At 39.8% G+C, this 12,161-nt stretch overlaps 1 protein-coding gene across 2 annotated transcripts in view; it reads left to right on the forward strand.

The window, feature by feature from the left end:
* The window catches only part of CLSTN2 (calsyntenin 2), a 416,131-nt gene that overhangs the window by 369,577 nt on the left and 34,393 nt on the right, over positions 1-12,161 (forward strand). For both annotated transcript variants that reach the window (XM_060767908.2, XM_060767910.2), the window contains exon 9: positions 4,507-4,669. In XM_060767908.2, coding sequence (XP_060623891.2) covers positions 4,507-4,669 — 163 coding nt within the window. The remainder of the gene's footprint in view (positions 1-4,506; positions 4,670-12,161) is intronic.

A 12,161-nucleotide genomic window follows, 5' to 3' on the forward strand; every position in this document is an offset into this window, starting at 1 on the left:
CCAGGAAAGTGCTAGTTGATATTATACAGTTACCCCTTATGGGTGATAATGATGGTAGTTAACTAAATATTGCTATGACCCCGATAAGACTCCAGACGGTTGGTAAACCAGCGGATAGGCTTCCGGAGTTGATAACTCGGGGGTGGGGCAGCACAGATGGTCAATCACATTTGCTCAGTAAATACCAGCAAGGAAGCCAACTTAGAGATCTACACAGGCTTAAAGGTCTACACAAGAATCTACATAAAAGGGCTGCACGAGGTCCACACAAGGTCCACACAAAGACGGTCAGCACAAGGGTCTCCCCAGCTCGTTGCTTTGCCCTGGTGGAGTTTAGGCCGGAGAGGGGCCGTGAGACCACAGCCGCCTGATGGAAGAGGGGGCTGGATCATGAGATGGAAAAACGGCGATGGCCCCCCAGCCACGGCAAAGGCGGCAGACCGGCGAATCGTTCAGCCGGTCCCACAGGATGGTAGTAGTCTCGTCGGGCGGCGGCGGCAACGACCTGGCGGCAGAGGAGGCCACCACTCCGCAGCGGCCTGATGGATGCAGTAGCGGCCTAGCTACCGTGGCGGCCTGGTGGCTGCGGTCCAGCGGCGGCCTGGCGATGGTCTGGCCGGCCCAGTACCTCCCAGTGGCAGGGCCGCTGCAAGGCAACGATCCCTTCCGGACAGGAGGCAGCGATCTTCTCCGGGCGCCAGCGCTGGCAGCGGCCTGATGATGGTGTCGGCCGCGGTAATTGCAGCCGCGGCAGCCGAGCCTGGTGGTGATCCGACAGCTGTGGAGTGGCAGGGCGTCCGGTCGGGTCCTCCCTGAGCTCAAGAGGCCCTCCAGCGCCGAGGCTTTCCGCCAAGTGCGAGGCTTTCGCTTTCGCCAAGAGCGCGGCGGCGCTAGGACCTGGGGCGCTAGGACCTGGGGCGCTAGGACCTGGGGCGGGCAAGATGGCGGCCGCGACGGAGCTCACGCCGGGCCAGATGGAACCCACACAATGGTCCTCGGCCCAGGCGGCGGCGGGACCGTCGGCCAGTCAGGAGGCTTGCCAGGGGGCTTGCAGCAGCGCTGGTGAGCCCCTCCTCCGGGCCGTATGCAGTCTTTCCTTGACCGCGGCAGCAACAAGCGCGCAAGGCCCGGCGGCAGGGAAGATGGCGGCCGGGACAGCAACCACGCCAGATCCCACGCCGGGTCAAACAGAGCTCCCGCAGCGGTCCCAGGCCCAAGCGGCGGCGGGATCACCGACAGGAGATGCCCAGACAGTCAGCTCACCAGAAGGCCAGCAACGCTGGTAGGTATCTCCCTTAGGGAGGCCAGTTCCAGACGCGGCGCTCCCTTCCTCCGCCTCCTGCCTCTCTCGTCCCTCGGCCCTTGGTTCTTCAGGTTTTGGACCTCAACACCCTTTGGTGTCGATCTCACCTCCCCCAGTTTTGATGGTTTTTGATGGTTCGGGGGGGGGGGGGTTTCCAAGGATTCCTTGGGATTCTGTGCAGATGGCTAGCGCAGCTCAGCGTTGTCGCTGCCGCCCGCCATCACCGGAACCGGAAGCAATGGAAAAGATTACCCTTTCATATTTAACCCATGACCTTCTATGTCTGGATGTGTGCAATGTTTTTTTTAAAAAATTAAAGCACTTTGAATGTATCCAGTGTTTTCTATCTGTAATAGACTTTTAGCAAATGACTTTGGGATCATTTTCTAGTTAAAGCATCCTAGAAGGGTCAAAATTACTCCTTCACAATCATTCTCATGGACAGAGGGGATGAATGGTCAGGTGCTCAGAAATGATCAATTTATAAATTTGAAACATTTTTCAGAATACCATTGGGGCTGCTTGATTTATCTAGAATAAGTGACAAAATATTTCAAAGGTCTCACAGAATCAATTAAATAGTTCTTACATTTACTTTTAAGTAAAGTCAGTCCTCTTTATCCAAGATTCAACCATCCCCGATTTGAAAATGCCCTACCCAAAAAAGGATTTTAAAAAGCAAAGCTTTAACAAAAGGAATACAATTTTACTATTTCATTATATATAATAGGACTTGAGCACCCACAATTTTGGGATCCAAGGAAGTGAGGTAGGCAGTGTCCTGGAACCAAATCCTAGTGGGTACTATGGACCCACTGTATGTATATTTAACTGAAACTTCAGAAAGCGTTCCTACATGCCCACTACATGCCCTTCATGGGAATTTGCAGCATCAATGTAACTGCCTCTCTGTAATCACATTTTTGTGATAATTTGATTTTAACAGTTATATTAATCATCACTCCTAATATTATATCATTTTTTTTACTTGGTCTCTCTTTTTATCAGTGAACCTATATCTGAGATTGTTATCTTCACAGCAGCTGTCCTGCATGAATAATTGTAACAGACAGTTTTCCAAACTTCATGTTTTTCAGCATTCACATTAACCTCTGCATCTGTTTTTTTAAAAAAAAATACATGAAAGTTTGTTCATGTTCTCATGTATGCATTTTTAGTCTGACAACTGCACCACAAAAATTGGAGAAATGCAAATGCTGAATGATAAATATATTTGCATTTACACAGTATGGTTAGGGTAATCAGAGCTTTAGGATTTCAGAATCTTAACTTTACAGTGGAGCCAGATGGATCTAATTACCTCTCAGTGTCTGAGAAATTCCAACTGTGGTGATAGCATATATGAGCAGACTCCTGATGGAACAAAGCTTCTTCATGGTTTATTCAGTTTATTTGTGGACATGAACACTGATCACATATAAAGAAGGAAATGCCTTGACTCCAGTTGAAAGCTTTTTTTCTTTTTTCCATTGAGAAAAAAACAGACTACTAGGGGAAAATGTCTTCATTTCAATTTTCTGTCTCTGCATTCATGGCTGAGAAACTGCCGGCAATCCTGCCCATGTTTGAAAAAGGATCTGCACCTGAGCACCACTGTGGGGGTCCACCAGGAAGCAAATCTGACCCTCTGTCTGAGGACACATCTGTAATAATAATCTGTACTGACTATTAATCCCGAAATAAAACTGAATCAGTTCCATGGTACCTAAACAACACATGGAGCCAATTTTGGTTAATGTTAGTGAAGACCACCTTAACACAGTCTTAATCCACATTAACCAAAGTCATGACAGTAGGAAAAAAGCAAGACCATAGTCCAGATGGATATAATCAACCATGGAGCCAAAAACCAGAGTCTACAAGATCTCAGAAAGTCTGTTAAAGACAGGATAACTTGAAGAGGTTAATCATTGATAGGATTGCTATAAGTCAAAGTTGACTTGAAGGCAGTTAAGGATATGCCACTAAATTTGTAGGTGAGACAAATTGAGACTTCTTGGATTTTTTTCCATTTTAACATATGTTTGTATTATTTAGAGCAGGGATCCTGAAACTAAGGCCCGGGGGCTGGATATAGCCCTCCAAGGTCATTTACCCAGCCCTTGCTCAGGGTCTGAAATGAGTTGAAAGAACACAACAAAAACAAAAATCCTATCTCATCAGCAAAAAGCAGGCCCACACTTCCCAATGAAATGCTAATAAGTTTATATTTGTTAAATTGTTTTTCATTTTAATTCTTGTATTGTTTTTAAGTGTTTATCGATTGCACAACATTTTGGGGCTTTAATGAATTGAGAAGTTATAAACAAAAATTCTAAATAAATAAAACAATATAAATATAAATAACCCATACAATCCCCTGTGCACAGGGTTGAATACTTGCATACCACAAATCCTCTACTTGCTTTTCCAGCTAATAATACATGGCCTGCAAATGTTTTCATCTGCACAATGCCACAAAATTTATTTTGGATTTGCATTTTAGAATGTTAGACTGGCAGAAATGTCTAGAATAAAGATGCCTGACCTCATTGCTATACAATTCCCATTGGTTATTATTATCCCTTAGCTGAGAGAAAGAAAACTAAGCCCTTTTGAGACACCCATTACCTGTGTGGTATGAAAATGTAGAGAGAGCCTTTATGCATAAAATTGTACCCATGGGTGATCTATCCTGATTTTGAAATTAGAGTAGGGAGGTACAGGCAGTGCCACTGTTCCCATGCGTCTTTATTCTGCCTACTCTATTTTGTATTGATGGAAGAAATCTTACTACTCATTGTCCCCAATTGATGCCATATATATTACAAGATAATTAAACAAATAAGTATTTTACTCTTGAAAAAAGAGAAGCATAATTATAATATTGAGGGTGCTGTTGGGGGCATGCTTCATTACCCTTATTCTTTTTGAAATACTTTTGCATTTTATCAATATTAAAATGTCATTCATAGAATATTATATCAGGGCTTTTTCTGGAGATGTGTGATATAACAATAAACTTGGAAGTAGAGTGCAACATCATCTGTTGAAATGTGTCAGTTAAACAGATGGCATGACCACTGCTATTCCCCCCCCCCCCAAAGTATCTTTAGTTCTTTTTGTTCTTTTCCACAAATCTCTGGTTGAAAAAGCAAGCAGTTACTAAGCATATTTTCCTTTTTTCTTCTTCTACTATATAGATTTGCGATAAAGAATGGCACTACTATATCGTCAACATTGAGTTTCCAGTAGTTACCTTGTATATGGATGGTACAACATATGAACCTTACCTTGTAACTAATGACTGGCCTATTCATCCATCGCACATAGCAATGCAACTGACTGTTGGTGCTTGTTGGCAAGGTAAATACACACTTTGAGCAGATTGAGATTTAAGCCTATTGACTGTATGTTCAAAGACCAGTAATCTCAATGACGAGCAAGCTGTCTATTATGCTTGTCAGATGTATTTCAATATACTGATCTTAATTACACCCTTGATCATTACCTCAAACCTGATGAAGATCTCACTTGGGGAGGATGATCATTTCTTGAGATATGGTGGTATATTCTGGAATTCTAAAATGTTATAGTTACCTTGGATCTTTGGTAACCAGATTCTACCTGTTTATTATTAGTAAGAATGCTAACCAGAAGAAGTAGTTTAATCTAGATCCCTATCACTGTTAAAAACCATGAAGTCAGTCTCTAAGTTGACTCAGATAAACAGTAATATCACATCTTGCATTTTCAATCTTCTATACCTTGATGTTCTTTTCAGGCTAAGCACCTTATTCTGATGGATCAGTTATTTATTTATTTGTTTGTTTGTTTGTTTTAAGGTGAGCATGTATGCTATTTTGCAGAGAGCAGACGTCTGAAAATATATTTTGTTTTTAAGAGTCATCAAGTTCAAGAATCATTAAAAAAAGACATAGCCACTTTCATTCACATTGATTTTAAGCAACTGGCTGGTTTTTGTCAAGGAGGCTTTCAACAAATGAGTGCTATACTATTTTAATCCATACACCTTTATATTATTTTTACGCATGTTTTAAACATAGCATTTTACTTTCACATTTTAGTATTTATTTTAATGCTACTGTAGGTTTTTTTTTTAAAAAAAATATCTTTTTCCATGCCACATTATTTTATATGCTTGTCATTCCATAGCTGATCTGGTATAATCCTATCTTTCATCAGTCTTTAAATTATTATTATTATTATTATTATTATTATTATTATTATTAGGACCATACAATGCCCCTATTAAAACAGCTTCATTGGCTGCCAATAAGTTGCCGAGCCAAATTCAAGGTGCAGCTTATGACCTATAAAGCCGTAAATGATTCAGGCCCTGCCAGTCTTAGTGATCTCATCTCCCTCTATGAACCAGTGCAAACTCCAAGATCCGCTGGGGAGGCCCTCCCACCACCATCATCAGCATGGTTGGTGGAGACGAGGGAGAGGGCCTTCTCAGTTGTGGTCCCCCACTTTATGAACGTCCTTCCTAGGGAAATAAGACAAGCTTGAAGTCTTGGTGGTTTCACTAGGTCTTTGAGAACGAGTAGTTAGTTAGAATCTAGCCCTTCACCCCCACCTATTACCCCTGCCAGTTCCCCAAATAGGCTCAGGAAATGAACAGCTAGAGGCCCCATTATCACTACTGTTGAGTTTGTTATACACTTTACCTATTCCCCTGCCCCCCTATGGCTTACCTTGCACTAGCCCTGACCTGGCTGTCCCAAATTGCCCAGATCCTTTTGAAATCTAGGCCTTAGCAGTTAATCCTGACACAAAGAATAAGGTGGGATTGGTTTGACTATATATGTGTTGTGTTGATAATTTTGTTTTCTGCTTACTTTGTATGTTCTTGTGTTTTTACAATTTTGAAACCACCCTGAGTCCCCTTGGGGAGATAGAGCAGTATATAAATAAAGTTTTATTATTTATTTTAATATTATTATTGTATTTATCTATGGTAATAGAATCAACATAGAGAAGAATAAATTTGAAGGTACACAATAACAACACCAACAGTAAAGAGCCTAAGATACCAGAAAGGCTTTGCTGAATGGAAGTAATGACTTTTGAGCTATGGTGAACTGAAGTGTAACTTTTTGATATTAAGATCTCATGCAACAGTGACAAGAGGTGTGTACACACACACACACACACACACAAATAAGACTGTGAGAGATAAGCTATGAATTTGAGACTTTATATCTTTTAGACTTTACCTCTTTTATCTCTTCTTCATATTGTGATGAAGTCTGAAGAAAAAAAGATAGATTATCAAATCATAGATCTTGGTTACATTTGTTACTGTTCTTGCTCATAATAAACTCAAAATAGCAACAAGGATAAACAGAACATCCTTGGACCATATTAAAATCCTATCTACTCCATAATTATGTTTAGACCTATGAATAGCTTACAGGCATGAATACAATGATATCCCTACCGTCCCCAGCAATCAGTATAGAGAAATATATTATGGAGAGAACATGTGTGCAGTGGTCAGCATTTTGGATCAAAGAGAAAGATACCAGTGGCTAAAGAAGCAGGCTAAGGCTTTGCTGTAACAGCTCCATTCAAGTTAGAAAAACTCTCTAAGGATGCTAAGCTAACACAGAACTGAGCTAATGGCACAATTAGTAAAAATGAACAAAAGGGTGAGAACAGAAGAAGTGGAAATACCTTTAAGAGACTGTGGGTAATGGCAAACCATATCAGTGCTGCAGTCTGTGAGATAAGTTCACTCCTTAAGTGCTGAGCCTTGTTGTGTTTCATATATTATCTGATAAAGTTCTCTCACCAGCAGTGTATTCATTAATAAGATTTTTCTGTAATAAATTGGAAGGACAGCATGCAGTTCAAGATTTTTCATACTGTCGGGATAACGAGAAGCATTAGTGAATACTATTACTCTAAAAGACGCATGAACTGTTCTCATCAGTTCTTTCAAGGAGCATATTGTAAATAAGACTCAAAGAGAATTTGTAATAGAGATTATGTGCAGAGGACTGATGTTTGTTCTTGAAAATTATGCACTGATGGCACTGTGATCTAAAACCTAGTTTGCTGACAGCAATTAAATATTCCTGCTTCTTCGAGCAGCTTGCATTAATTAAAAATAAATAATAGTGGATAATGCGTTTTTGAAAGCTACAGCATATAGGTTATAGCCTGTGTCACAGCATTTTCCGCTCAGTGAAATCTGTATGATTAGCAGCTGCTTTTTATGGAGATCCTGGTCTGCCTACTATCATCAAATTTGGAGCCACAATTAATTTCAGGTTACTACTTCATCATGGCTAGTGTAATCAGAACTAGGAAAAGTTACTTTTTGGATTGGCCATGCCAGCTGGGCTGTCTAGGAGTTGTAATCCATAAAGAACTTTCCCCCTGAATTCCAGTATGGCAGTAGATACTGGGTCAGTTCATTTTGTTGAAATTCTTAGTCACTGAAGACCACTAAACAAGTGACTACCATTGAGACTATGGTATGGAAGGAAACAGATTATGCTCAAAACAGGTTGGAGCCACATGTCCCATTTGCAGTACTGTTTAATTGAAATTTACTCATCACAGTCAGATTTTTATATTTCACTCTAATTGGAAAAGAGTACAAGAGGTCAAGGCATCTATAATGAGGTACATGATTGATTTAAATTACAATATTAATATATTTTGTGTTCCATGTGCAAAACACAAGAATACTAAGAAGCAATAGTTTATGAGCCAATCTATCCTATGTAATCATTTTTTTTGGTGAAATGTACTGCAGACAAATATATATATAATTACATTAACCTATGACAAATACAGTGGTTGTACGAGAAACTACATCTACTAGAATGTGGGACACATGCAGATGTTAGTAGATATGAAACAGTACCTGTTTTCCATCCAAGAGACAACATATCTTATCTGAATCTTGGAGTTTTTTATCTTTCAAAATGATTTTCCTGCGCAGTTAGTGGAATATATTAACCATTCTTTTGTATTTCTTTTTTTTCAGTAGTAATAATAATAATAATAATAATAATAATAATAATTAAAAAAACTTTATTTAAACCCTGCCACCATCCCCCCAAGGGGACTCGGGGTGGCTTACATGAGGCCACGCCCATCAATACAGAAAACACAATATAATGCAAAAACACAACAGAAAATCAGAAAATAAAATAACATAAAATACAAAACCAATGTAAATAGGCAACACAACAATATAAAATCAAAACATTAATACACTAAAAATGATCACAGTGGGCAGGGCCAAATTCAAAGATTAAAATTTTAAAACACTAGGAGATAGAGCAGTGTAAAGTATCAGGAAGGGGATCCAGGGGATAAAGTAGGATTTCATTGCACAAACCAAAGAATAAAGTGCCTTTGATAACCCACCTCTAGCCAATTTAATCAATACCTGGGGGAAAACAGAAGGTTATGAACTTATCATCCATCTGCCTTGCTTCCACTAGTTAAGCTGAACAAGAAGAGCCAGACAGCTATAGGGTTTTTTGGGGTGAAAAAAAATGAAATGAATGTATCCAGGGCAATACTTTCATCTAATCCACCTCCTATAAATATATTTAATCAAATACAAAATTGTAAGTCAGTACCTATGTAAGAAGAAGTGGTGGGATGGATCTAATTCTGCTTGGGACAAATGATATTTTGGACAGTGGTGAGATGTTTCAGAGGAAGAACTCAGCAAGGTTAACTTACATTAAATGCTAAAAATGTGAAAGGATTTCCCTTTATTTAAACCAAAAACTTTAATAATGGAATGTCATGGAAATAAAATAGAAGGGTAGAATAAAAATTGATTCATTGCTGTAGAGAACACTGATTAATGTGTGAAATACCAGCACATTGTCCAGATTATGGTATTCAGACTTGTGCAACAGAATAATTGAGAAAAGTGGGATGATGATGATGATGATGATGACAGCAATAACAATAATATTTATCTTTGATATATTCTATAGACTTCCTAAGAATGAAAGTCCTTACATTTTTGCAAGGACTCTTTTTGATGTAACTGAGGCCCCTTCTACACTGCCATATAATCCAGATTATTAAAGTAGATAATCCAAATTATCTGCTTTGAAGTGAATTATAAGAGTCTACACTGCCATATAATCCAGTTCAAAGCAGATAATTTGTTTTTTATATGGCAATGTAGCAAGGGCCTGACATTTCCTGTAAAAAACTGGTTTTGTAGTTCAAACAAATATAATTTGATAGTCTGGGCATAATTATAGTAGGCACAGGCATTTTCCCATCTATTATTTATGCTGATTATTGAATATTCCTCCTTTCTCCACATCACTCTGTGTTTGTCAGCCATAGCTGTAGTCTTCAGTGAGATGGATCCCAAACTGGGATATAAAAATGAGGACTGAAGTTAAACACCAGAGGCCAAAGGGAAAAAAAGAGTCATCACCATCATTGACTATCTCTCGTGTCTGACTATGATTGCCTTCCAAGAGTAGGGTCTCACCTGTGGGTACATAGGTGACTGTAGAGGGCTATTCTTGATCTGCATATTCTTTTGCAGTGAGGACATTGGTTTCCAGATGGAAGGTAGTCCCAGTCAGGGTTGACTTAACACGCCTTTCTCTTTTTCATTGATTAGATGGAAGTAGTTTGTAACATTGTCACAATTTATTGTCGAAGGCTTTCATGGCCGGAATCACTGGGTTGCTGTAAGCTTTTTTGGGCTATATGTCCATGTTCTAGAGGCATTCTCTCCTGAAATGTCAGGAGAGAATGCCTCTAGAACATGGACATATAGCCCAAAAAAACCTACAACAACCCATTGTCACAATTACATATACACAACAACATATTATTATTTTTTCCTCATGTAACACATTCTGTTGATTACATTTTATCTTTTACAGTTCAATACACTCTGTGTACTCTACATTCTTCTTCAGACAATCCCTTTCAGAATGTATAGCCTCATTTTTCTTCCTTCAGTTGTCCCTCTCCTGCTCTCCAGGCCTCCTGAACTGCTTTTATGTCAATGTTAAAGCATCTCCGCTCCCTTGCAATAATAGCAGTCCTGTGTTCAGGGTATTTGCTGTCTGTGTTGTCTAACAATGTCCATATGTTCCATGTTCCAAAGTTCATCTTTCTTTTTTTGGCTGCAAGATGGTGACACCTCTGGACACAGCTGTCCAGTCAGGCATGAGAGACACAGACTATATTAAGGCACCTTTTCTAGCCCCCTCCCTGTGTGGGGTGAGCAGAGTGATTTCTAAAAAGGGCTTCTCAGTTGTGGATACAGTTTCTGGACTACTCAACCGCCTTGGACCTTGAAGTGGAACAACTAAATCCATATCCACCACCCATGTGCCAGTCTGTGACTAGGGGCTTCCAGATTTCACAGTCCTGCTCCCATCACCACTCACTGATCACCATGGGGCTTTTGTTGATTTTATTTTTTCTTGGAAGATGCCTGTGTGTGATTTTTTTTTAATGTGTGGAGGTCAGTGCACAGCTGATCAACACACAGTCTTCGCAGAATGAGGGTACCCTCCAGTGGCATGGTTAACACGATGATGGTGGCTTCTCATCTCCTCCCACCTTCACAGCCATTGTAACATGTACCACCTTGTCCTCCACCTAATTTACTGTGTAGGTCTTCAGATTGTTCTTGGTTTGGATTCTTCCTTGCAGCCTCTCCTGGGAGTACATGACTCTGATGATTACACCCACAGGTTCATTGGAACACACAAGCCCCCTCACCACAACAAAGGGGTGGTGGTGGTAAACATAATTGTACCAGAATGCATCTCAAGATCACAGAAATGAAGAGCTAGCAAGAAATTACTAGTAAAAATATGAAAGGAGCTTGGGGACAGGATGATGTTTGAGAAACAAAAGATAGAACCAAGGCAGTCATAAGAGCTGAAGAACTACAATATATCAGAGAATAGATCAGGATTTATTTTGTTATGATGGAGAATGCTCAGGAGTAGCAAGCAGGTAATTGGTTTTGCCTTCTTGCCCATGCACTTTTTTATTCAACATTTGCTCATTTAATTAGATGAATAAATAATGTACAGCCTTGTTTCTCTAATGAACTTGGTGTTGGGAGAGGAGACATTTCTAAGTGATTTGTGCCTAATGGCTCATGGCACAATACAGGAACTTCATTTCATGTTTTTCTGATAATTTGGGGCAGAGGCTTATTGTTGTCATTACCACCATCACCACTATCCAACCTCTTCAAAATAATTGGGTCAGGACAATAGTGATGGTTTCAGTTAGGGCTAGAACTGCATTAATAATTAGGCAAATCAATGATGTGCAGGCTTCTGTAGTGTGGTTTCATAGGCAAAGGTCATTATCAGATAACTTCCTCTTTCCTCTTTCTATTTCTGAATGCAACCCCTACATCCGGCTGTATTCCTGCAGTCCTATATCCTTCAGTGTTCCATTTTATGGAAAGAGCCCTAGTACAGACCGGGATGATAAGTAAATACTTTAGCAGATATACAATTTGTTGTACAGCATCAAGATTCAGAAAAAGAGAAGTGTAGCACAATCACTGTATAACTATGTGAATATAGATTCACACAGTGTAAGTGTGATATAGGCTCTTGGCCATTGTCTCCCAGGCTGGGAAATACAAAATAACAAATGAATGAATAACCAAATAAAATGTGTTCATCTTCAAAGTTCCACAAGCTGCGTTATTGGTTTTCTTGCAAAAAAAATAATAACAGGGCTGCTTATTTAAAAAAAGCTCTTTTATAAAATACCATGCATATAGATAATAAACATGTACATGTTTCTGTATATGTAATCACAGTCTGTCTATTAAAGTTCAGTT

This window comes from Anolis sagrei, chromosome 3, assembly GCF_037176765.1.
Source record: "Anolis sagrei isolate rAnoSag1 chromosome 3, rAnoSag1.mat, whole genome shotgun sequence".
Classification (NCBI taxonomy): domain Eukaryota; kingdom Metazoa; phylum Chordata; class Lepidosauria; order Squamata; family Dactyloidae; genus Anolis; species Anolis sagrei.